Source organism: Tachyglossus aculeatus, chromosome 1, assembly GCF_015852505.1.
Source record: "Tachyglossus aculeatus isolate mTacAcu1 chromosome 1, mTacAcu1.pri, whole genome shotgun sequence".
In the NCBI taxonomy this organism is placed as follows: Eukaryota; Metazoa; Chordata; class Mammalia; order Monotremata; family Tachyglossidae; genus Tachyglossus; species Tachyglossus aculeatus.
Window position 1 is genome coordinate 169,951,992 of NC_052066.1, and position 26,837 is coordinate 169,978,828.

At 50.0% G+C, this 26,837-nt stretch overlaps 1 protein-coding gene across 5 annotated transcripts in view; it reads left to right on the forward strand.

Moving 5' to 3' along the window:
- Positions 1–26,084, forward strand: part of ANGEL1 (angel homolog 1) — a 29,867-nt gene extending 3,783 nt beyond the window's left edge. For 2 of the 5 annotated variants that reach the window (XM_038744348.1, XM_038744339.1), the window contains exons 2-11: positions 684–831; positions 15,901–16,470; positions 17,341–17,570; positions 18,256–18,325; positions 18,666–19,099; positions 20,494–20,620; positions 21,138–21,248; positions 21,668–21,737; positions 23,487–23,650; positions 24,223–26,084. In XM_038744348.1, coding sequence (XP_038600276.1) covers positions 696–831; positions 15,901–16,470; positions 17,341–17,570; positions 18,256–18,325; positions 18,666–19,099; positions 20,494–20,620; positions 21,138–21,248; positions 21,668–21,737; positions 23,487–23,650; positions 24,223–24,383 — 2,073 coding nt within the window. In that variant the 5' untranslated portion in view covers positions 684–695 and the 3' untranslated portion in view covers positions 24,384–26,084. Of the gene's footprint in view, positions 1–204; positions 227–683; positions 832–8,591; positions 8,665–15,900; positions 16,471–17,340; positions 17,571–18,255; positions 18,326–18,665; positions 19,100–20,493; positions 20,621–21,137; positions 21,249–21,667; positions 21,738–23,486; positions 23,651–24,222 lie in introns of those variants that run through there. The other 3 variants (XM_038744356.1, XM_038744330.1, XM_038744365.1) reach the window with 3 other exon arrangements.
- The last annotated feature ends 753 nt before the right edge of the window (positions 26,085–26,837 follow it).

The following is a 26,837-nucleotide window of genomic DNA, read 5'->3' on the forward strand; positions in this document are numbered from 1 at the left end:
CGTATTTATTGAGTGCTTACTGTGTGCACAGCACTGTGCTAAGCACTTGGGAGACAATACAACAATACAACAATAAATAGATCTATTTCCTGCCCGTGACGAGCTCACAGTCAGATTTGCTCCCAAAATCAATGTCCACATTAACAGGGGCCTGGGGGTTCGGGGAGTCCGAGGGCTCTGGAGGAATGGGGAGGGTCTCAGGGGCCCCCCAAGTGACCTGCTCTAGGTTCGGCTTGCCTTAAATGATGTGATGTAATTACACTAGAATTTTTTAATGGTATCTGTTAAGTGCTTACTATGTGCTGAGGTAGACACAAGCTAATCAGGTGGGACACTGTCCATGTCCCACATGGGGCTCATCATTTTAATCCCTATTTTACAGATGAGGTCACTGAGGCACGGAGAAGTGGGTTTGCCCAAGGCTACATAGAAGACAAGTAGGGGAGCCGGGATTAGAACTCTGACTCCCAGATATGTGCCCTTTCCACCAGGCCGTGCTGCTTCTGCTGGTGTGACATCACGGGCATCTGATGGTGGCCAGTGGTCACCCCATGCGGGTGGTATTTAACCCTTTTACTGCTCTTGCCCTCCCAATAATTGACAATGCTGAGGGCATGGGGGTGATGGGATTGGCCAAAGTGGGAGATTATTGAGTGTGTCTACGTGTCTCTGTCTCCCTCCAGCCAGCCTGTGTCATGATGTACCCTGCCAGCCCCGGGTCTGGAGACTCCCCAGAAGGCTTCTCGGAACAACAACGACTCCAGCCACGAATGAGAGGTCAGGCGCTTCAGGCACTGCCTCCCGGGATGCGGGAAATAATGACAACAGCTGGTAAAATTTAGGATTAAGAGAACCAGGATACTCAGCCCACTCGGAGTACACGGGAATCGTTTTCACTCAATGGAGACTCTTGGATCCCTCCCTTCCGCCTTCTTCTCGGCTTGACAACATCCAAGCCCTCCAGCTTCGTTCCCTCAGGGCCATGAGGAGGTTGTGGGGGATCTCTGCTGCCTCGGGGTCGGGGCAGAAAACCTACCCATTGCTTGGGGGAGCGGGATGGGGTAGACTGTACGCTTCTTGAGGGTAGAGATTGTGTCCACCGGCTCTATTGCATTGTATCATCATCATCAATCGTATTTATTGAGCGCTTACTGTGTGCAGAGCACTGGACTAAGAGCTTGGGAAGTACAAGTTTGCAACATATAGAGACAGTCCCTACCCAAAAGTGGGCTCACAGTCTAAAAACTCTCTCAAATGCTTACTGCAGTGCTCTGCACATAGCAAGAGAAGCAGTGTGACCTAATGGATAGAACCTGGGACTGGAAGTCAGAAGGATCTGGGTTCTAATCCCAACTCTGCCCTGTGACTGGCAGAGCTATTATTTTTTTTTCCAAAAAAAAAAAATCTGATCAGCTTTTGTCTACCCCAGGGCTTAGAACAGTGCTTGACACATAGTAGGTGCTTAACAAATATTATTATTATTACTATTAGTAGTAGTAGTGGTAGTAGTAGTAGTAGTAATAATAATGATAGTATTGTTTAAGCGCTTACTATGTGCCAAGCACTGGTCTAAACTCTGGAGTAGTAGGAGTCATCTAGACTGTAAACTCGAGTCCTCTAAATTATAAATGGATCTATTTATTGTTTCATTGTTATATTTTCTCCCAAGGGCTTAGCACAATGCTGTGCACACAGTAAGCGCTCAATAAACACGACTGAATGAATGAATCTGAGATGGAGGGAGGCTGGGCATTTGGGCAAATCACTTCACTTAAAATCCCTGTGCCTGATTACCTCAGGCACAGAGAAGCTGCTCAGAGAAGCAGCATGGCTCAGTGGAAAAAGCACGGGCTTAGGAGTCCACAGGTCAAGAGTTCTAATCCCGGCTCCGCCACTTGTCAGCTGTGTGACTCTGGGCAAGCCACTTCACTTCTCGGTGCCTCAGTCACCTCATCTGTAAAGTGGGGGTTAAAGACTGTGAGCCCCGCATGGGCCAACTGATTACCTTGCATCTCCCTCAGTGCTTAGAACAGTGCTTGACATATAGTAAGTGCATAACAAATACCATAATCATCATCATCATCTGAAAAAATCAATCAATCAATCAATCAATCGTATTTATTGAGTGCTTACTGTGTGCAGAGCACTGTACTAAGCGCTTGGGAAGTCCAAGTTGGCAACATACAGAGGCAGTCCCTACCCAACAGTGGGCTCACAGTCTAAAAGGGGGAGACAGAGAACAAAACCAAACATACTAATAAAATAAAATAAATAGAATAGATATGTACAAGTAAAATAAATAAATAAGTAGAGTAATAAAAAAGTAAAAAAGGGGATTAAGATTGTGAGCCCCATGTGGAAAGGAACTATGTCCAACCTGATTTGCTGGTATCCATCATAGCACTTAGTACGGTGTCTGGTACGTAGAAAGTGCTTAACAAATAACACAATTAATAATATTGTATCTATATAATAATAATGTAATATATAATAATAATAATAGCTTGGCAAAATGAGTGTGAAGACTGTGAGCCCCACGTGGGACAGGGACTGTGCCCAATCTATGAGGAGCAGGGTGGCCTAGTGGTTAAAGCACAGGCCTAGGGTCAGAAGGACCTGGGTTCTAATCCCGACTCCACTGCTTGCTTTCTTGTGTGACTTTGGGCAAGTCACTTCACTTCTCTGTGCCTCAGTTAACTCATCTGTAAAATGGGGATTAAGACTGTGAACCCAGCATGGGACAGGGACAACCAGATTACCCCAGTGCTTAGAACAGTGTCTGGTACATGGTAAGTGCTTAATGAATACATGAAAAAAAAATCTGATCAGCTTTTGTCTACCCCGGGGCTTAGAACGGTGCTTGACACATAGTAGGTGCTTAACAAATATTATTATTATTATTACTATTAGTAATAGTAGTGGTAGTAGTAGTAGTCATAATAATGATAGTATTGGTTAAGCGCTTACTATGTGCCAAGCGCTGTTCTAAACTCTGGAGTAGTAGGAGTCATCTAGACTGTAAACTCGTGTCCTCTAAATTGTAAGCTTGTTATGGGCAGGGAATGTGTCTGCTAATGCTGTTGTATGGTACTCTCCCAAGTGCTTAGTACAGTGCCCTGCACACAGTAAGCACTCAATAAATACGATTGATTGATTGATTGATTGATTGCTCTGCACACAGTAAGCGCTCAATAAATATGATTGAATGAATGAATGGGCAGCAAATGTGTCTGTTTACTGTTGTACTGAACTCTCCTAAGCGCTTAGCACAGTGCCTTATTCGCAGCAAGCACTCAATCAGTGAATGACTAGTAGTTGCAGTAGTTAGAGAGAAGCAGCATGGCATAGTGGAAAGAGCCCAGGCTTGGGAGTCAGAGGTCGTGGGTTCTAATCCCGGCTCCGCCACTGATCAGCTGTGTGACTTTTGGCAAGTCACTTCACTTTTCTGGGCCTCAGTTAACTCATCTGTAAAATGGGGATTAAGACTGTGAACCCAATTTGGGACAGGGACTGTAACCAACCAGATTACCTTGTAACTACCCCAGTGCTTAGAACAGTGCCTGGTACATGGTAAGTACTTAATGAATACTTTTTAAAAAAAACCTGATCAGCTTATATCTACCCCAGCGCCTAGAGCAATGCTTGACACCTGATGTTTCTGTGCCTCAGTTCTCTCATCTGTAAAATGGGGTTTAAGACTGTGAGCCCCATATGGGAAAACCTGATGACCTTGAATCTCCCCCAGTGCTGAGAACAGTGCTCGGCACATAGTAAGCGCTTAACAAATGCCATCGTTATTATTGTTCAATCAATACCATGGACCGATTCCTTCCTTCATTCATTCAATCGTATTTATTGAGCGCTTGGAGAAGCAGTGTGGCTCAGTGGAAAGATCACGGGCTGGGGAGCCAGAGGTCATGGGTTTTAATCCCGGCTCTGCCACTTGTCAGCTGTGTGACCTTGGGCAAGTCACTTAACTTCTCTGGGCCTCAGTTCCCTCATCTGTAAAACGGGGATGAAGACTCTGAGCCCCACGTGGGACAACCTGATTACCTTGTATCTACCCCAGCGCTTAGAACAGTGCTTGGCACATAGTAAGCGCTTAACAAATGCCAACATTATTATTATTATGCTTGGCACATAGTAAGCACTTAACAAATACCAACATTGTTATTATTATTATTACTGTGTGCAGAGCACTGGCCTAATCGATTGGAAAGTACAATTGGGCAACAGCTAGAGATTGGATGGGGACCGTCTACATATGTTGCCGATTTGTACTTCCCAAGCGCCTAGTACAGTGCTCTGCACACAGTAAGCGCTCAGTATGGCTCAGTGGAAAAGAGCCCGGGCTTGGAGTCAGAGGTCATGGGTTCAAACCCTGGCTCCGCCAATTGTCAGCTGTGTGACTTTGGGCAAGTCACTTAACTTCTCTGTGCCTCAGTGACTTCTTCTGTAAAAATGGGGATTAAGACTGCGAGCCCCACGTGGGACAACCTGATCACCTTGTAACCTCCCCAGAGCTTAGAACAGTGCTTTGCACATAGTAAGCGCTTAATAAATGCCATCATCATCATCAGTAAATATGATTGAATGAATGACTGAATGAACAACGGGCTCACAGTCTAGGAAGGGGGCAGACAGATGACAAAACAAAACAAGAGAAGCAGCGTGGTTTAGTGGAAAGAGCCTGGGCTTGGGAGTCAGAGGTCGTGGGTTCTAATCCCAGCTCCTCCACTTATCAGATGTGTGACTTTAGGCAAGTCACGTACCTTCTCTGTGCCTCAGTTACCTCAACTGTAAAATGGGGATGAAGACTGTGAGCCCCACGTGGGACAACATGATGACCTTGTATGTGCCCCAGCGCTTAGAACAATGCCATCATTCTCCTCCTCCTCCCTCTGTCCTACCCCCTTCCCCTCCCCACAGCACTTTGTATATTTGTACGTATTTATTACTCTATTGATTTTAGTTGGGTAGGGACCATCTCTATATGTTGCCAACTTGTACTTCCCAAGCGCTTAGTCCAGTGCTCTGCACACAGTAAGCGCTCAATAAATGATTGAATGAATGAATTTGTACCTATTTACTACTCTATCTTTTTAATGACATGCCTATAGCTATCATTCTATTTATTCTCATGGTATTGACACCTGTCTATTTGTTCTGTTGTCTGTCTCCCCCTTCTAGACTGTGAGCCCGTTGTCGGGTAGGGACCATCTCTAGGGCTTAGAACAGTGCTTTGCACATAGTAAGCTCTTGACAAATACCATCACCATTATTATCATTTCTAGACTGTGAGCCCACTGTTGGGTAGGGACCGTCTCTATATGTTGCCAACTTGTACTTCCCAAGCGCTTAGTACAGCGCTGTGTACACAGTAAGCGCTCAATAAATAAGATTGAATGAATGAATGAATGAATTGGTACCCATTTACTGCTCTATTTATTTTATTAATGACGTGCCTATAGCTATAATTCTATTTATTCTGATGGTATTGACACCTGTCTACTTGTTCTATTGTCTGTCTCCCCCTTCTAGACTGTGAGCCCGTTGTTGGGTAGAGACCGTCTCTCTATGTTGCCAACTTGTACTTCCCAAGTGTTAAGTACAGTGCTCTGCACACAGTAAGTGCTCAATAAATACGATTGAATGAATGAATGAAAGAATTACTTGTCCATATTTATTCTATTTATTTTATTTTGTTCATATGTTTTGTTTTCTTGTCTGTCTCCCCCTTCTATACTGTGAGCCCGTTGTCGGGTAGGGACCGTCTCTCTATGTTGCCAACTTGGACTTCCCAAGCGCTTAGTCCAGTGCTCTGTACACAGTAAGCACTCAATAAATACGATTGAATAAATGAATAAAAGAATTACTTGTACATATTTATTCTATTTATTTTGTTCATCTGTTTTGTTTTGTTGTCTGTCTCCCCCTTCTAGACTGTGAGCCCGCTGTCGGGTAGGGACCGTCTCTAGAAGTTGCCAACTTGGACTTCCCAAGCACTTAGTCCAGTGCCCTGCACACAGTAACTGCTCAATAAATACGATTGAATGAATACATGAATTTATTTTGATGGTATTGGCACCTGTCTACTTATTCTGTTGTCTGTCTCCCCCTTCTAGACTGTGAGCCCGTTGTTGGGTAGGGACCGTCTCTCTATGTTGCCAACTTGTACTTCCCAAGCGCTTAGTATAGTGCTCTGCACACAGTAAGTGCTCAATAAATATGATTGAATGAATGAATGAAAGAATTACTTGTACATATTTATTCTATTTATTTTATTTTGTTCATATGTTTTGTTTTGTTGTCTGTCTCCCCCTTCTAGACTGTGAGCCCGCTGTCGGGTAGGGACCGTCTCTCGATGTTGACAACTTGGACTTCCCAAGCGCTTAGTCTAGTGCTCTGCACACCGTAAGCGCTCCATCAATCAATCAATCAATCAATTGCATTTATTGAGTGCTTACTGTGTGCAGAGCACTTTACTAAGTGCTTGGGAAGTCCAAGTTGGCAACATATAGAGACAGTCCCTACCTAACAGTGGGCTCACAGTCTAAAAGTCTAAATATGATTGAATGAATGAATAGTATTATCTGTTGCCGATTATTATTATTATTATTATTATCTGATGCCCATTTGTACTTCCCAAGTGCTTAGGACACACGAAGCGCTCAATAAATATGATTGAATGAATTAATGAAATAATTACTTGTACATATTTATTCTATTTATTTTATTTTGTTCATCTGTTTTGTTTTGTTGTCTGTCTCCCCCTTCTAGACTGTGAGCCCGCTGTCGGGTAGGGACCGTCTCTCTATGTGGCCAACTTGGACTTCCCAAGCGCTTAGTCCAGTGCTCTGCACACCGTAAGAGCTCAATAAATACGATTGAATGAATGAAAGAATTACTTGTACATATTTATTCTATTTATTTTATTGGGTTCATATGTTTTGTTTTGTTGTCTGTCTCCCCCTTCTAGACTGTGAGCCCGCTGTCGGGTAGGGACTCTCTCTCGATGTTGCCAACTTGGACTTCCCAAGCGCTTAGTCCAGTGCTCAGCACATCATAAGCACTCCATAAATACGATTGAATGAATGAATAGTATTATCTGTTGCCGATTATTATTATTATCTGATGCCAATTTGTACTTTCCAAGTGCTTAGGACACAGGAAGCGTTCAATAAATATGATTGAATGAATGAATGAATTACTTGTACATATTTATTCTATTTATTTTATTTTGTTCATCTGTTTTGTTTTGTTGTCTGTCTCCCCCTTCTAGACTGTGAGCCCGCTGTTGGGTAGGGACCGTCTCTCGATGTTGCCAACTTGGACTTCCCAAGCGCTTAGTCCAGTGCTCTGCACACCGTAAGCGCTCAATAAATACGATAGAATGAATGAAAGAATTACTTGTCCATATTTATTCTATTTATTTTATTTGGTTCATATGTTTTGTTTTGTTGTCTTTCTCCCCCTTCAAGACTGTGAGCCCGCTGTCGGGTAGGGACCGTCTCTCGATGTTGCCAACTTGGACTTCCCAAGCGCTTAGTCCAGTGCTCTGCGCACCGTAAGTGCTCCATCAATCAATCAATCAATCAATCGTATTTATTGAGCGCTTACTGTGTTCAGAGCACTGGACTAAGCGCTTGGGAAGTACAAGTTGGCAACATCAATCAATCAATCAATCGTATTTATTGGGCGCTTACTGTGTGCAGAGCACTGGACTAAGCGCTTGGGAAGTACAAGTTGGCAACATCTCTCAATCAATCAATCAATCAATCATATTTATTGAGCGCTTACTGTGTGCAGAGCACTGGACTAAGCGCTTGGGAAGTACAAGTTGGCAACATCTATCAATCAATCAATCATATTTATTGGGCGCTTACTGTGTGCAGAGCACTGGACTAAGCGCTTGGGAAGTCCAAGTTGGCAACATCTAGAGACAGTCCCTACCCAACAGTGGGCTCACAGTCTAAAAGTCTAAATACGATTGAATGAATGAATAGTATTATCTGTTGTCCATTATTATTATTATTATTATTATTATTATTATTATTATTATTATTATTATCTGATGCCAATTTGTACTTCCCAAGTGCTTAGTACAGTGCTCTGCACACAGTAAGTGCTCAATAAATACGATTGATTGATTGATTGATTGATTGATTGATTAGGACACAGGAAGCACTCACTAAATAGGATTGAAGGAATGAATGGACAGGTGTCAACACCCATGAGAATGGATGGATGGAATTGGGCTGATTGAATGATTGAAGGAATGAATGGCAAAATGAGAATGGATCGATGGAACTGGGCTGATTGATTGATTGATTGATGATGGAAATGACAGGTGGGCGGCATGAGGTGGGGGGAGCCCTCAGGGTGAGGCAATGGCGGCCATGAGGTGAGGCGGCCTAGGCCGCTGGGCGGTGCAGGCCTCCTTCTCCCCCCTCCGCCGACTTCCGGCCGCCGCCCGCTGTCCGCGGCTCCTAATAAAGTTGTTGTTGAAGGGCCGGGAGCGGGAGCGGTGGCCGCGCGGCCACGTGGCCGGGGGGAGGGAGCGCGCGCATGCGCGCGCCTGTGCGCGTGCCCGCCCCGCGATGATTGGCACCTTTCTGTGCTACCTGCTGTGGCCCGCCGTCCGCCTCCTCCGGGCCTTCTCAGGTAATCCCGGCGGGCCACCCCGGCATTATTATTATATATATTATATATATTATATATATATATATATTATATTAATAATAATAATAGTATTTGTTAAGCGCTTACTATGTGCAAAGCACTGTCCCCCTCCTCCCCCCTCCATCCCCCTCATCTTACCTCCTTCCCTTCCCCACAGCACTTGTATATATGTTTGTACGTATTTATTACTCTATTTTACTTGTACCTATCTATTCTATTTATTTTACTTTATTAGTATGTTTGGTTTTGTTCTCTGTCTCCCCCTTTTAGACTGTGAACCTGCCTGTCGGGTAGGGACCGTCTCTGTATGTTGCCAACTTGGACTTCCCAAGCGCTTAGTCCAGTGCTCTGCACACAGTAAGCGCTCAATAAATACGATTGATTGATTGATTGGTTGTCCTAAGCGCTGGGGAGGTTACAAGGTGATCAGGTTGTCCCCCGGGGGGGGCTCACGGTCTTCATCCCCATTTCACAGATGAGGGAACCGAGGCCCGGAGAAGTGAAGAGGACTTGCCCAAAGTCACACGGCTGACCGGTCTAGACCGTGAGCCCACTGTTGGGTTGGGACCGTCTCTCTATGTTGCCAACTTGGACTTCCCAAGCGCTTAGTACAGTGCTCTGCACTCAATAAATACGATTGGATGAATGAATTTGCACCTATTTACTACTCTATTTTATTAATGACGTGCCTATAGCTATAATTCTATTTATTCTGATGGTATTGACACCTGTCTACTTGTTCTGTTGTCTGTCTCCCCCTTCTAGACTGTGAGCCCGTTGTCAGGTAGGGGCCGTCTCTATATGTTGCCAACTTGGACTTCCCAGGCGCTTAGTACAGTACTTTGCATTCAATAAATACGATTGAATGAATGAATTTGCACCTATTTACTACTCTATTTATTTTATTAATGACGTACCTATAGCCATAATTCTGTTTATTCTGATGGTATTGACACCTGTCTACTTGTTCTGTTGTCTGTCTCCCCCATCTAGACTGTGACCCCGTTGTCGGGTAGGGACCGTCTCTAGCACTTAAAATAGTGCTTTACTCATAGTAAGCGCTTGACAAATGCCATCATTATTATTACTTCTAGACTGTGAGCCCACAGTTGGGTAGGGACCATCTCTATATGTTGCCAACTTGGACTTCCCAAGCGCTTAGTCCAGTGCTCTGCACTCAATAAATACGATTGAATGAATGAATGAATGAATTTGCACCTATTTACTACTCTATTTATTTTGTTAATGACATGCCTATAGCTATAATTTTATTTATTCTCATGGTATTGACACCTGTCTACTTGTTGTGTTTTCTGTCTCCCCCTTCTAGACTGTGAGCCCGCTGTCGGGTAGGGACCGTCTCTCTATATTGCCAACTTGTACTTCCCAAGCGCTTAGTCCTGTGCTCTGCACACAGTAAGCGCTCAATAAATACGATTGAACGAATGAATGAATTTATTCTGTTGGTATTGACACCTGTCTACTTGTTCTGTTGTCTGTCTCCCCCTTCTAGACTGTGAGCCCGTTGCCGGGTAGGGACCGTCTATATGTTGCCAACTTGGACTTCCCAAGTGCTTAGTCCAGTGCTCTGTGCACCGTAAGCGCTCAATAAATACGATTGAATGAATGAATAAATGAATTTGCACCTATTAAGTACTCTATTTATTTTATTAATGACATGCCTATAGCTATAATTCTACTTATTCTGATGGTATTGACACCTGTCTACTTGTTCTGTTGTCTGTCTCCCCCTTCTAGACTGTGAGCCCGTTGTTGGGTAGGGACCGTCTCTCTATGTTGCCAATTTGGACTTTCCAAGCGCTTAGTACAGTGCTCTGCACCTAATAAATACGATTGAATGAATGAATGAATTTGCACCTATTTAGTACTCTATTTTATTAATGACGTGCCTATAGCTATAATTCTATTTATTCTGATGGTTTTGACACCTGTCTACTTGTTCTGTTGTCTGTCTCCCCCTTCTAGACTGTGAGCCTGTTGTTGGGTAGGGACTGTCTCTATATGTTGCCAACTTGGACTTCCCAAGAGCTTAGTGCAGTGCTCTGCACTCAATAAATACGATTGAATGATGAATGAATTTGCACCTATTTACTACTCTATTTATTTTATTAATGACGTGCCTATAGCTATAATTCTATTTATTCTGATGGTATTGACACCTGTCTACTTGTTCTGTTGTCTGTCTCCCCCTTCTAGACTGTGAGCCCGTTGTCAGGTAGGGGCCGTCTCTATATGTTGCCAACTTGGACTTCCCAGGCGCTTAGTACAGTACTTTGCATTCAATAAATACGATTGAATGAATGAATTTGCACCTGTTTACTACTCTATTTATTTTATTAATGACGTACCTATAGCCATAATTCTGTTTATTTTGATGGTATTGACACCTGTCTACTTGTTCTGTTGTCTGTCTCCCCCGTCTAGACTGTGACCCCGTTGTCGGGTAGGGACCGTCTCTAGCGCTTAAAATAGTGCTTTACTCATAGTAAGTGCTTGACAAAAGCCATCATTATTATTATTACTTCTAGACTGTGAGCCCACAGTTGGGTAGGGACCGTCTCTAAATGTTGCCAACCTGGACTTCCCAAGCGCTTAGTCCAGTGCTCTGCACTCAATAAATACGATTGAATGAATGAATTTGCACCTATTTACTACTCTATTTATTTTATTAATGACATGCCTATAGCTATAATTTTATTTATTCTCATGGTATTGACACCTGTCTACTTGTTCTGTTTTCTGTCTCCCCCTTCTAGACTGTGAGCCCGCTGTCGGGTAGGGACTGTCTCTCTATATTGCCTACTTGTACTTCCCAAGCGCTTAGTCCTGTGCTCTGCACACAGTAAGCGCTCAATAAATACGATTGAACAAATGAATGAATTTATCCTGTTGGTATTGACCCCTGTCTACTTGTTCTGTTGTCTGTCTCCCCCTTCTAGACTGTGAGCCTGTTGTTGGGTAGGGACCATCTCTATATGTTGCCAACTTGGACTTCCCAAGCACTTAGTCCAGTGCTCTGCACACAGTAAGCGCTCAATAAATACGATTGAATGAATGAATTTGTACCTATTTACTACTCTATTTATTTTATTAATGACGTGCCTATAGCTATAATTCTGTTTATTCTCATGGTATTGACACCTGTCTGCTTGTTCTGTTGTCTGTCTCCCCCTTCTAGACTGTGAGCCCGTTGTCGGGTAGGGACTGTCTCTAGCGCTTAAAGCAGTGCTTCGCACATAGTAAGTGCTTGACAAATATCATCATCATTATTATTATTTCTAGACTGTGAGTCCACTGTTGGGTAGGGACAGTCTGTATATGTTGCCAACTTGAACTTCCCAAGAGCTTAGTCCAGTGCTCTGCACACAGTAAGCACTCAATAAATATGATTGAATGAATGACAGTTGGTGGAGCTGGGATTTGAACCCATGACCTCTGACTCCAAAGCCCGTGCTCTTTCCACTGAGCCTTGCTGCGGTATTTAATAATAATGATGGCATTTATTAAGTGCTTACTGTGTGCCAAGCACTGTTCTAAGCACCAGGGGAGAGACAAGGTCAGCAGGTTGTCCCACGTGAGGCCCACAATCTCCATCCCCATTTGACAGATGAGGTCACTGAGGCACGGAGAAGTGAAGTGACTTAACCAAAGGATACACAGCAGACGGCTTGGGAGTCAGAGGTCGTGGGTTCTAATCCTGGCTCCACCACTTGTCTGCTGTGTGACTTTGGGCCAGTCGCTTCACTTCTCCGTGCCTCAGTTCCCTCATCTGGAAAATGGGGATTACGATCCTGAGCCTCACGTGGAGCACTCTACGTACCTTGTAATAACAATAATTTTGGTATTCGCTAAGTGCTTACTATGTGCCAAGCACTGGGGTAGATTCAAGGTAATCAGGTCGTCCCACGTGGGGCTCACACTTTTAATTCCCATTTTGCAGATGAGGTAACTGAGGCACAGAGAATTTAAGTGACTTACTCATGATCACATCTACCCCAGTGCTTAGAACAGTGCTTGGCACATAGTAGGTGCTTAATCAATACCATTATTATTATTGTATTTTTTGGCATCATCCAGTGAGAGATAGAATAAGAACTAATAATAATAATGATGGTATTTAAGCGCTTCCTATGTGCCGGGCACTGTACTGAGCGCTGGGATGGATACAAGCAAATCAGGCTGGACACAGTCCCTTTCCCACCTAGGGCTCACATTCTCAATCCCATTTTACAGATGATGGAACTGAGGCAAAGAGAAGGGAAGGGACTTGCTCGGGGTCACACAGCAGACGGGTGGCAGAGCCGGGATTAGAACTCATGACCTTCTGACCCCCGGACCTGTGCAGAACTGCTGGGATGCCCCAGTAACGTGCAGTGAAGCCCCTTATTGCTAAATTCTATAAGTTCTATTATTCCATAGAATAATAATTCTATTATTGCTAAGTTCTGTAAGTTCACATTATACCTCTTGAGGATCATTTAATCCGATTTAGCTGGGGAAGGCCCAGCGAGTTACTGTGTGGAGTGTTATTCCGAGGATCGATGAGTCGGTGGTATTTATTGAGCACCGACTGTGTGCGAAGCACTGTGAAGCAGCGTGGTCTAGGGGGTAGAGCGGGGACCTGGTGGGAGTTGGAAGGGCCTGATTTATAATCCTGGCTCTTCCACATGTCTGCTGTGTAGCCTTAGGCAAGTCACTTAACTTTTCTGTACCTCAGTTTCCTCACTTGTAAAATGAGAATTAAGATCCTGAGTCCTGCGTGGGACAGGGACTGTGTCCAACCTGATTAGCTCGTATCTACCCCAGCACTTAGTAGACAGCCTGATAGATAGTGAGCACGTACCAAATACCGTAAAAGAAAAAACACACCAACCCCAAACTGTATTGAACGCCTGGGAGAGTACAATAGCTTAAGTAAACTGGGTTCTCGCCCACAAGGAGTTGACAATTTAGCGGGAAAGACAGGCATTAAAATAAATTACAGATAAAGGAGGCGGCCAAGTAGAAGGACGTATATGTAAGTGCGATGTGGGTGGAGTAGCTCAGTGTTTAGGGGTTAGGACAGAGTGCATAGGCGACCCAGTAGGTTAGTCAGGAAAGGCTGCTTGGAGGGGACGGGATTTTCGGAGGGCTTGGGAGAAGAGATGAGTGGAGGTCCGTCGGATTTGAAGGCGAGAGGAAGAGGGAAGAGAGCTGATTGAGCGCCTTAAAGCCTATGGTGAAGGTTTTGAGCAATGGGAGATGTGCACAGAATGATTTATGAGACCAAAAAGACTTTATTAACAGGGTTCGTAGTCACATTCCCTGCCCACCCTCCTACTTAGACAGTGAGCCCCATGGGGGACCTGATTTATCTTGTATCTATCCTCAGCTGTTCGTATAGTGCTTGACCCATAGGAAGAGCTTAACGAATACCGTTATTATTATTATTTCTTGTTTCCTGCCAACAACTCAAACTTAACCTGTCCGAAACAAAACTCTTCCTCTTCCCCCGCAAACTCTGTCCTCCTTGTTTCCCATTGCCACGGACAATACCGCTACCCTCCCTGACTCACAAGCCCGTAACCTTGGCACTATCCTCAACTCCTCTCTCTCATTCAACCCACATATTCAATCTGTCACCAAATCCTGTTGGTTCTACCGTGACCGCATTGCTAAAATCTGCCCTTTCTTCTCCATCCAGACTACTTCTAGGCTGACCCAAACCCTTATCTTATCCCGCCTGGACTTCTGCATCAGCCCCCTCTCTGACCTCCTGTCTCTTCCCAATCCAGTATTAATTTCAGTCTGCTGCCCAGATCGTTTTTCTGAAAGAAACATTCACTTCACATCTCCCTACTCCGAAACTTTCGATCGTTGCCCGTCCACCTCTGCAACAAATAGAGACTCCTTACCGTAGGCTTTAAAGCACTAAATCAGCTCTCCCCCCTCCTCGATGATGTCCTACTGCAATCCAGCCAGCACGCTTCATTCCTCCAGGGCAAACGTACTCACCATCCTGCAATCTTGTCCGTCTCGCTGCCGGCCCCTTACCCACGTCCTCCCTCCCGCTCTGCGTATGACAGACCATCGCTCACCCCACCTTCAAAGCTGCATCAAGGTCACATCTCCTCCAAGAGGCCTTCCCCGACAAAACCCTCCTGTCTTCTCCCCATCCCTTCTGCACTGCCCTTGCACATGGATTTGTAGCCTTCATCCATCCCACCCTCGGCTCCCCAGCACTTACATGCATATCTGTAATTGATTTATATTAATGCCTGTCAATTAGAGGTATTGACTGAGCTCTTACTCTGTGCAGAGCACTGTACGAGGCTCTTGGGAGAGCCCAATTTAACAGAATTAGCAGACATGTTCCCACAACGAGCTTCCAGTCTGGAGGGGGAGACAGACATCAACATAAATGAGTAATTTATAATATCTAGCTTCAAGATATGTATTGTAAGCGTTTTGGGACTGGTGAGGCGAATATCAAATGTCCAAAGGGCATAGATCCAAGTGCATAGGCAACACAGACGGGAAAGCAAGCTGGGGAGAAGAGGGCTTAATTGGGGAAGGGATCTTGGAGGACATTTGACCTTAATAATGCTTTGAAGGTGGAGAGAGTCGTGGTCTGGCCTATATGGAGGGGGAGGGAGTTCCAGGCGAGGGGGACCACATGGGAAAGGGGTCAGCAGTGAGATAGATGAGAATGGGGCGCAGTGAGTAAGCTAGAGTTAGAGGAGCTGAATGCGTGAGCTGATCTGTAGGAAATCAGTGAGGAAATCCAAAGGATGGGGAGAGCCGATTGAGCACGTTAAAGTCAATGGTAAAGAGTTTCTGTTTGATGCGGGGTGGGTGGGCAACCACCGGAGGTTCTGGAGGAGTGGGGGGACATGGATTGAACTTTTTTGTTGAGAAATGATCCGGAGGTCAGCTGCGGTGTAGGATCAGCGTGGTGGCAGTTTGTTTCCCCCTCTAGACTGTAAGCTCCTCGTGGGCAGGGAGTATGCCCAAAGCTCTTACTACGTTGCTCTGCACTCATTAAGCACTCAGTAAATGGTATCGATGGCTTGACCCGGAAGATGCTCGGGCGGGTGATGCAGCCTGATATCACCTTTCCCTGCCGAGCGGTCAGAAAAGCCCCATGCCGGGTGGAGAAGGGTGAGTGCATGACAGTGCCGTTCCCCTCTAACCCAGCGTCTTGGCTCTTCCTGACAGATGCCTTTCTTACATGCCGGAAGAATGTCCTGGCGAAGAGCTCACCCCCCCAGGCCGAGGGGGAGTTTGCTCTGTCTCCAGAAGAGGAGAGAGAAGGCCTGCTGCAGCAGTGGCGAGAAGAAGAGGCCAACAGGTTGCTCTCGCCCGCCGGCGGGGGTGCTTGTTTGGAGAAGGGGCTGGCCCGTGGGGAAGGCAGTTTGGCACTCCTAATGGCCAGCTCCGTGGAGCAGCAGGACGTGGCTTCGGAAGACAAGTGGTCCAGCGTGCAGCTCAGTGACCTCCGCACTCTGGTGCTCGGAGAACCTTACCCCGGGGTGCAGCAGGAAGAGGGGCCTTTCCCCAAAGCGGACGCAGACACGTGGGTGGCCATCCCCACGCCACCGGACCGCCAGTTTCCAGACTGCGAGGCCCCTCCCGAGGTTGCCCTGTGTACGGACCAGTGGGAAGAAGGTCCTGCCGTGGCATCTTGGAGCTTAGCGCCCGAGTTGGGGCCGGAAGGGGAAGCGTCCGGTTGGCCCTTCGAGGGTTTGGAGTACGTGCCGGCTCCTTCGCTGGAAGTACCTTACCACGGTCAGTCTTGATGGGAAATGGAGGGTGAGGGCAGGAGAGCGGGGTGACTGTGGGCTGGGGCTGGAGCGGAGGAGGGCCCCGAAATGTTAGCGATGATGTCAGAGCACCAGACGCCCCTTCTCTTTCCTCGGCTTCTGCTGGTGGGACCTGGAAACGTTCAGGCCCGAGGTCGGAAACGTCCTTAATAACTGCGGTAGTGGTTAAACGCGCACTGCGTGCTGAGCACTGCACTCAGGGCCGGGGTGGAGGCGATGCAGTTAGATGCAGTGTGGGCCCCACAGTGGGGAGGGGGAGCAGATATTGAATTCCTGGTTCCCAGATGGGGAAACTGAGGCCCGGGGAAGCAAAGTGGCCGGCCCAAAGTCGCACAGCAGGCCGTTTGGGGGCAGAGCTGGGATTAGCTGTGAGCCCGTTGTTGGGTAGGGACCGTCTCTATATGTTGCCGACTTGTACTTCCCAAACGCTTAGTACAGTAAGCGCTCAATAAGTACGATTGAATGAATGAATAAATTAGGACCCAGGTCGCCTGACTCCCAAGCCCGTGGTCCTTCCACGAGGCCACACTCCTCGTAGCATCCTCAGAGGGCGTGACGGTCCTGGGCTCCGTGGCTTGGGAGTGGGGAAGAGTCCCGGGAGCCCCCTTCAAACAGAAGGAAGCCGAGGGTGATCTGAGGAAGGAGTAGGCGGAATTCCAAAGCGTCAGGCGGAGAAGTTGCCCTGATGGAGGGGGATCCCCATTGTCTTTGGTTTCCGAGTTGTAGAGTTTGGAGCAGTGCAGGGACTAGGGGCGGGGAGGAGTTGCCGGGGGAAATGGAGAGCGTAAATCCCCAAAGCACCTGTGACTGACACAGGCCTGCCTCCTGCCTTTAGAAATCTTGTGGCGCGAATGGGAGGAACTCTCCCCGCAGCCAGAGGCTCGGCAGGGGCTGCCGGCGGGGAACTGCTCTCCGTTCCAGTTCACCGTCATGTCCTACAACATCCTCGCCCAGGACCTGGTGCATCAGTGCCCGGAGCTCTACCTGCACTGCCACCCCGACGTCCTCAACTGGGACTATCGCTTCGCCAACCTCTTGCAGGAGTTCCAGCACTGGGACCCGGACGTGAGTCGCCAGGAGGGCCACTCCTTCTCTGACGGGACTGCGTCGACGGACATTCGGCCTTCCCGAATGCCCACCTTTGCCTTCTAGAGGCCCGCTCGCATCTGGCAAAACATTAATAGGCACAGTGCACGTGACTCGGTATGCTGAGTGCCGAGGAAGGGTCACGGTAGACAGGTCGGACACAGTCCCTAAACCACGGGAGGCCCGCAGTTTAGGGAGGACGGAGAACAGGTATTTCGCCCCCCTTTTCGCAGATGAGGAGACTGGGGTCTAGAGAGGTGAAGTGACTCGGCCTAAGGCACGTGGCACGCAGGTGGCAGTGCCAGGATCAGAACCCCGGTCCCCTGTCTCTTTCCGCTACACCTGCCTGCTTCGGTACACTGAATAACAGCACTTCCTTTTGGGGTCTATGATGTCCTCGGCCAGAGGCGGCTGGGAACGGAGAAGGGGGGAAAGCAGAGTCCTGTGGAGTTTGGCACCCTGAGTTTCAGGCTGGGGCTGTTCAGGCTGGAGGGAAATGGGCCGGGCGATACTTGTCCTGAGAGCCTCAGCGTTTCCAACATCTGCATTGTTGCCTAGTCGCTCGGGAAGAGTTCGTCCCAGTTCCTTGCCATCTGGCAGAGACAGCCAGCGGTCTCTGCAAAGTGGCACGCCGAGGTAAACGTTCACTTCATCCGTTTCCCAGATCCTGTGTCTCCAGGAAGTGCAAGAGGATCACTACTGGGAGCAGCTGGAGCCGGCCCTGAGGATGATGGGTAATGTAGTCTGCTGGGGATTGTTTTCCCGGTGATGTCAGGGCCTAGCCAGGAGTTCCCCTTCGGCCGAAGAATTCATTTTCATCCTGCTCCCCCTGGGATCTGGGAGTCCTGACTCCCCCTCTCTGGACGGTAAAACACACAGACTTCCCTTCCACAGACACACAGACACACTCACCCCTCTTCCCAAACCACCGCCCCCCACCCTTGCGCCGTCCATTTATCTACTGGCCGAAGCGAGCCCCGAGCTGGTTGCCACTGCTCCGAGGCGCCCTAGGCTGGCTCCAGGGTGATACCGCTCTGCTGCTGACAAAGACAGTGACTGTGGCTTTCGTTCCAGGCTTCACCTCTTTCTACAAGAGGAGGACCAGGTGCAAGACGGATGGCTGTGCCATATGCTACAAGCACACCCGCTTCCGCCTGCTCTCCTCGAGCCCCGTGGAGTATTTCCGGCCTGGACTGGAGCTCCTCAACCGCGACAACGTGGGGCTGGTGCTCCTGCTGCAGCCGCTGGTCCCGGAGAGCTCGGGCCCCGGAGCCACGGGGCCCCTGTGTGTGGCCAACACCCATCTGCTGTACAACCCCCGCCGGGGGGACATCAAGCTGGCCCAGATTGCCATCCTCCTGGCCGAGGTGGACAAGATGGCGAGGCTGGAAGACGACAGCTACTGCCCCATCATCCTCTGTGGCGACCTGAACTCCGTCCCCAACTCACCGCTCTACGACTTCATCCGGAAGGGGCGGCTCCGGTACCGAGGGATTCCGGTGTGGAAGGTGAGCGGGGAGGGGGGGTCTCGGAAGGGGATGGGTGTGAGGGCCGGGGGGGGCCGTGGCAAGAAGCCGACCGGCCTCTCGGTCCCGCGATCGTGCCACACCGTGGCCCGCTCTCGCAGATTGATCAAAAGCGAATGAGAATGCCCCTCCTAGGCCGTGCTTTTCATCGGCACCACACTTACACTGGTTGACTGCCCCTGGCCGGGGAATCTCCGGCCTTTCGGAAAGACCTGTAGGGGAGGAGGATTAGAAAGAGGAGGAGGAGAATGGGGAGACTCTCAAACCTTCCTTAGGAACCCGTGTCAGTGTCTAATGGGTCACCAGGCTCAGGCAGTTCTTCTTTGTGTCTGACCTAAATCCCGGGTGACGCAGTTTTAGTCCTCCTTTCGTTCAGACCTTACTGGAGACGGAGAGCAACTGGTTGCCTTCCAAATTATACTCATCACTAGTGGTCCGTTTGGTCTCTTCTGCCTTCCCTGCCGCTTTGCTATCTAAATGTCCCCTCCAGTTGATGGGAACTGGAAGACTCTCAGGGATCATGGGATCTTGTGGTTCGTGCCCAGGCCTGGGAATTGGAAGCCCTGGAGTTTTAACGCGCAGTCTGGGTTCCTAGTTTGCTGATTGCCGTAGCCCTCCGGGACCCCAGTTCCCCGCCCCTTTGAGCCAGCAGAGCCCACCTATCCGAATGGCAGGAGTGGACGGAAAGAAAGGGCTGAGTGCCCGTGTTTCTACCGGAGTGATGCTCTTTTTGAAATGGCTCATAGTGTCAGTATGATAAGCCCGCTGGACCAGGTGGAAAAGGGTGCAGGCTGGTCCTTAGGGAGCTTGGAGATGGAAAGAGACTCTATGTGTACGTACGTGGGGAAATGCTCCACTGGCAGAGAAACGCTTCCTGGGGCTGCGGAGTTGACATCGTTGATGTCCTCTCGGTGGGGTGACTTGGGGATTCTCTGCCGCAGGCTACTAGCTGTCCTGGTTGGGGCCTGCTGCAAGTAGCCAGGGAAGACTTGACCCCCAAATAGCCATTTCCACTGCAGTGTAAAAGCCCAGCTGACCCCCCGGAAGCATTAATGCCCCGGTGAAGTTCAGTTGCAAACCTCTTTTCCCAAGTGAAATGTGAACTTTAGGTAGAGGTCCACAGGTGCTACCGTTCCCCCTCCACCCTTGTCTCACTTGCTTCTTCTGCTCTCCCTCTCTATCATGCGCACCGCCACAGGATGTTTTTGGGGGGAGTGTCTTTCCTCCCAAACTCCTGTTTTGTCCCCGTTGTGGCACTTCTCCCAAAAGATTATCGGACACATACGATGCACGTGCCTTTGTTGCCATCCAGGTGAGCGTGCTCTTCCGTCGACATCTCCCCGTTTCCTCATCTCTGTCTTCCTGCTTCCCTACAGGTGTCTGGGCAGGAAGACTTCTCCCATCAGCTTTACCAGAGAAAGCTGTCCACCCCTCTGTGGCCCAGCTCTCTGGGCATCTCGGATAGCTGCCAGTACACCGCATCCTGCCTCCCAAAGATTGCCGGTGAGCCATGTTTCTTGCTTCGATCTGTGCCTGTCTGTCTGAGTTTTCTGCGGTGACAAGCGGCTCCACCACTTGTCTGCTCTGTGACCTTAGGCAAGTCACTTAACATAGAGAACTATGCCTCAGTTACCTCATCTGTAAAATGGGGATTAAGACTGTCGCTTCTATCTACTCCAGCGCTCAGAATGGTGCCTGGCACATAGTAAGAGCTTAAATGCCATAAAAAAAGGGAAGGGAGAATATCCCCATTTTGTTTCCTAGCAGATTACTTCCTTTCCCTGGCTTTCCTTACCCTCAGCCGACTCGGGGCCGTGACTTGACCCATGTGAATTTCGCCCGTCATGAGACGAGCCATTTGTTCTCTGAGCAGATTTTCCTTTCCCCTTGCAAGTCTGGAATGGGGGCGGGAAGGGAGTGTCCCGTCCAGAGCTGGGGTTGGGGTTGTGGAGAGAGACCCTCGGACGGTGCTTCTTCTTCTTTCCCATTCCCTCACTCTGGGGTGACATTTCATTTGCAGAGAAACGCAAGTATAACCGGGACTTCCTGCTGAGCTTGCGCTTCTGTGACATCGCTTGCCAGCGGCCCATGGGGCTGGTCCTGTTAGAAGGAGTAACCGACGCCACTTCAGGTAGCGGGAGCAGAATAGACCTGTCCTCTTTTCCCCTTTTCACTGGCCCCGGGCCTTTCTGGCCCTTTCTTTTAGGTAGTCCTCTCCCAAGGGAAGCCCTCCAAGGCTTGCCTGGGGAGGCAGCGCCCACCCCCCGAACCCCATCCCGTCTCCCGAGGCTGAATTTGTCCCAGCATTTCCAGTGGGCCCTTGAGATGGGAGTTTTTGGGTCAAGGAGGATGGGGCTCTCATCCCCCTGCTGGCTCTCACCTAATGCTTTGACCTGGCTTAACAAGGTCCCCAGAACAGATTGCTCTTGTCCACTCTCCGTGAGAAGAGAAAACTAGGCTGGGCTCTGGGTGGAGTTTCAAGACAAGGGACCGTGTCCCTGCAGTCTGCCCATGGATGGGTAAGCCCATGACTCTTTTGTTGTTTTGCAGAGCGTCCCAAGGGCTGGTCCCGGTCTATCCCTGAGGCAGACTCTAAAGACCTCCAACCTTTCCTCCCCAGGTAACCTCCTTTTCTCCTCTCCCCTGTCCCCGGGCGAGGGCGAGAGACAAGCCTGCTCTTTCCCGAAACTCTGGGCTGCCCTCCCGGGACCCACCCTTGGTCTTCCCCTCCACAGCCTCCTCCAAGACTCGCTCGTGTGGCTGCCAAGGCGAGTTATGCCAGTTCTGTCAAGGGCAAAGAAATTGCATCCGTCCTTGGAAGACTCCCACAGACCTGTTACTCCTGAGCCCCTTGCCTGGAATTGGACTTGGGCCTGGGCAGGGGTGGATGGAAACCAGGAGCAAGGACTCGGGGATTCTTCACGGCAGTAGTGGGAGGCGGCAATGAGATGGGCCAGGAGGGGCTGAAGGGAATGAGGGCTGCTTACGAATTATGGTGTTTATTAGTCGATTGATCAATCAGTAGTATTTACTGAGCACTGTACTGAGTTCTTGGAAGAGAGTAAAGTAAGATAGCTTTTAGTAGACACGATTCCTGCCATCAAGGAGCTTACAGCTTGGTTGGGGAGGCAGACATTAAACTAAGTTGCATTTAAGGAAGATGGCAGACTATCGGATAGGTGCGTGAATACCAGACGGCTGGGGTGGGGCGAGTATCCAAAAGTGCTTAAGGGGAATAGACCCGAGTGCATAGACGACACAGAAGGGAGAGCGAGTAGATAATGAGGAGATGTGATTTTTAGGAAGGCTCTGAAGACGGGGGGAGAGTGGTGATCTGTCATTTGTGAAGGGGGATGGAGTTTCAGGCTAGAGGGAGGACGTGAGCAAGGGGGTGTTAGGGAGATGGACAAGACTGAAATCCAGTGAGCAGGTTGGCTTTAGAGGAGTGGCTTGTCGGGCAGTAGTGAGACAGGAGCAAGGAAAGGTAGGAGAGGGAGAGCTCACTGACTGCTGATTGTGGGGAAGTGTCTTTCTTCCAAAACTTCTGTTATGTCCCTATTCCGGCCCTTCTCCCAAAAGATTATCGGACACATCCGATGCATGTGCCTTTGTTGTCATCCAGGTGAGCGGGCTCTTCCGTCGACATCTCCCTGTTTCCTCATCTGTGAGGAGTTTCTGTTTGACGCCGAGCAGGATGTGCTACCTTTGTAGGTTTCTGAGGAGTGGAGAGATGTGGACTATTTTTACTATTTACTAAGTGCTGAGTAGATTCAAGTTAATCAGGTGAGGCAGTGTCCCCGATCCTCATGAGGCTCCCCCTCTAGGCTCTGAGGTCCCTGTGAACAGGGATCTTGTCTACCAACTCTGCTATATCGTACTCTCCCAAGCCCTTAGTAGAGTTCTTGGCACGCAATAAGCTCTCAGTAAATACCATTGATTGGTTGATTGAGGCTCACAGTCCAAAGAAGGAGGGAAAACAGCAATTTCATTCCTAATTTACAGATGAGGAAACCGAGGTACAGAGAAGCCAAGTTAGTAGTCCAAGTTCACAAAGCAGGCAAGTGGCAGGGGCAGTACTCGACCCCAGGTCTCCTGACTCCCAGCCACGCTGCCTACTCGCCTTTCTGCACTTGGTCCTTCTTTTTGTTTTTGTGTGAGTAATATCTCCATTCCTCCTTCCCCTCACCTCCCCAGACCAGAATGAGATCTCTGAATCTTTAGTTCAGTGCCAAGCGCTTAGCACAGTGCTCTGCACACAGTAAGTGCTCAGTAAATGCGGTTGATTGACCGAATCACCCGGGGGCGGCAGAAGTGAACTTTCCCGGTGGGAGCATCTCAAACTCTCTCCCCTTCTCTGCTTTTTCTCCAGTACCGCAGACACTCTCCAGCACAGCCTCCGCCTGACCTCTGTCTATAGCCACTTCCTGCCCCAGCAGGGCTGCCCTGAGGTCACCACGGTGCCCTTGGGCCTGGGTGCCACGGTGGATTACATATTCTTCTCAGCCAAGCCTTCGGAGGACGGGCCCGGAGCCAGTGAGTATTGGTGGGCCGGGGGCCTCCCTTCTAGGCCAAGAGGGGCTCGGGCAGCGTAAGCTGGGTGGCGGGGAGGGCAGTCCCTTTTCGGGAAAGACCCCAGTGGGTGGGAAAGAGTTCACACTCTCCCTTACTCGCGCTGCATTTGACAGGAGTGGCGCGGGGACGAGGAGGCCCCTGACTTCTGTGTCAGCTCGGGGCAGCAGGAGAAAGGGGGAGATGCAAAGTTAAGCTCTTTCCCTTCGTTTTTTTTTTTTTTTTTAAGGCTTTTGTTAAGCACTTACTGTGTGCCAGGCACTGTATTCAGCCCTGGGGAAGATAGAAGCAAATAAGTTAATGGACGTGTGGTGAAGCTTTCGGGGTGGCCCCACTGCCTGGTGGGGGTTTCCTAGGCCTAAGGCATCCACCGGAGGAGGTGCAAAACCTTCCTCGGCTGTGTGACCGGGTCTGCTGAGCCACGTGGGTTCCCCTGCGGGCCAGGGGACAGGGCAGGGGGGACCGGGCAAGACCCAGGAGGGTGGTGACCCCGGCCCTGGTCCGTTCATGCCACACGTGCTCTCCCTGTTCACCAGGCCATGACCGGTCCTGGGGCAGAGCCCTGAAGCTGCTCGGCCGCCTCTCCCTCCTGTCCGAAGAGGTCATCTGGGCTGCTAATGGCTTGCCGAACCCTTTCTGCTCTTCGGACCACCTCTGCCTGCTGGCCAGCTTCGAGGTGGAGGTTGCCGCCCCATGAAGGGGCTGTCAGGGAAGAAGGGTTTCTCCTCCAGACGATACCATTAGATTGGAGACCGGAAACCTCAAGTTCTGCGTTCTTAATGCCCGGGCAGCGCCCCTGCCCCACTGCATCCTCCAACTCGGCTGGCTTTTCCCACCCTTCCCAAGTCTCCCACCACCCCCAGTCCCTTCCTTCTAGGCCTCCCTCACTCTGGGAGATTCTCCCCTTTCTACTGTTGGCCCAGCTCTCTCCTCCACCCCTGTGGACCAGGGTTGCCAGCGTTTTTGATCTCATTGGTTGTTTGCTTCCAGTCAGTGCTCAGTAAGCTCACACCCCTCATAGCTGCCAGCCGCCAGCAGTTATTCAGTCCCACCCAGCGGCCCCCCTCCCTACACCTCCCTCAGTGGCCCATCGGGCTGGCACTGTGTGTACACGACAATGCTTTCCCCCACAATGGGTTGTTGCTGCGAGGGTCAGGACTGCCCCCTCTTTCGCCCTGCCCACCTCGTTCTGTCTGGGAATTGGTCTCCTGGGAGGAGTGGACACTTTGTAGTCTGAGCTCCTCGCTGCAGAGCTTCGGGGGCTGCGCCTGAAGTCGCCCCTTCCTCCTGTGGTCCCTCTCTGGTTTGCTTCGGTGTGCGCTGCCCCCTAAAATGTTGACTCTCAGCTTCTCAGAGCATAGGAATCCACACACAGGGAGCCCTTCTGAAGCTCCCTGGAGCCATCAGGCGAAGGGGCTAGGGGAGCTGAGGTCTGACAGACACGTGGACCGTAAATGGCTCCCCGCCAGCGATGCTTCTGCGATGCCCGGTCTCCCTCTCTTAGGGCAGACTGAAACTTTGGAGCTAAGGTGGATGTAGCACAAGTGGGAGTTGGAAAGAGTCGAGCTCATGGACTAAAGCCAAAGAGAGGCTTGGGACCCGAAACCCAGTGTGACTGGGGGGCTCAGGTATCGGGGGGCGGGAATTGGGGAGGGCTTTGCCGAGGGGATCAACCTAGACCCTCCACTGAGGCTGAAGCCCGAGGTCTGGAGAGTGAAGCCAGAGCTGCTTCTGTTTCCCTTCCCCCTCCCCTCCTTCACCCAACAAACTGTGTTCTGCCGGAGAGGCCATACCAAGGAGATTCCACATCCCCTTTATTAGTGGGAGATTTCTGTATTTGGGGGCAGAATCTGGGGTAGAGCTGGGGTTGGGGATGTGTTGTAGGGAACCCGGCTGGGCTCTGGCCTCTGGACAGTGCTTTGCTGGTCAGCCAAGCGGCTGACTCTTACTGCCCAACCCCCCGGGCAGCGGCAAAGACCCCCAGGGCGTTCCCCTGGGTCTCTGGTGCTTGGGTGAGGCTGGGCTTCCCACGTGCAATGGTCCTACTGGCTTATATTTGGGTCAGGGCCTTTGAGGGGCCACTGGGGCATGGTTTGGGGGTGTCGATGTCCTCACTGCTCCGGGGTGGGGAGGCTAGGGGGGGATTGGTCTCCCCTAAGGACTGTGGTTGGACCTGCTTGCCGCCTCGCTTCTTCAAGTGACATCTTCGCTCGGGCAGTAGCCTTTCTAAGGAAAGCAGGCCGATTGCGCTCCTGCCCCATCCCTCCTTGTTCCAAGCCTCAACCTTCAGTGCCGGGCCTGGGGTCAGGCCCACAGGGTGTCCATCTGGGCTCGGCCTGTTTCTGTTTTGGGAAAGGAAGAATCTTGAATGCTAATTAAAAGTTATTTTTTTTTAGTAGTTTTTTTTTTCCACTTAGTCTTTGAACCCAGAGGATGTGGTGGGCTCAGGGGTCCAGAGCTCCCGTGGCTGCAGAGAAAAGGAACAAGGTTGGAAAGCGGAGGACCCGGAGGTGGGAAGGAGCAGAGGGCAGGGTTGGAGTGGAGTGCTCCGCTGGGGTGGCCGGGGTGACTGTCAGGAAGTTGGCTAAAGGCAGTAGGTCCAACTTAAGGGACTGAAAACTCTGCCTTTCCTCATATGAGGCAGAACAAGTGGGAATTCCGGAACATTTCTCAGTCTGCCCGGACCCCGATGCCCCCATGCTGGCTCTGAGGGGCTCACCCAGGACCGGGGTGGAGGGGCGGGAGGTGCGTCCCCAGCCGGAAGCATCAGCCTGCCTTTCCTGGTCTTCCGGGTCTCGGGAATGGCTGTGCCGTGCTGGGCCTGGACAGCACGGCGCTTCCAGTAGTTGCCGAGAGCCTCGGCAGGCCGTGTATGGTGGCTGAGGGCAGATGGATCCGGCTCAGCCTCTGTTTTGTGATCATCTGTTGTGCATTGAGAGCCAAAAGCAAATTTACGGGCCATCTGTTCCTTCCCAAGCCTGGCTAGCCCTCTGCCCTTCCCAGCCAGCACAAAGGCTGCCCGGGGTCAAGCTCACTGTGGCGGCCGCCCGTCAGATACCCACTGAGGTGGGGTGGAGTTCAGGGGGTCGGGTCTGGCTCGGTAGCCGGGAGACCTAGGCTCTGTTTGTGGCTCTCAAGACGGACTCATGAG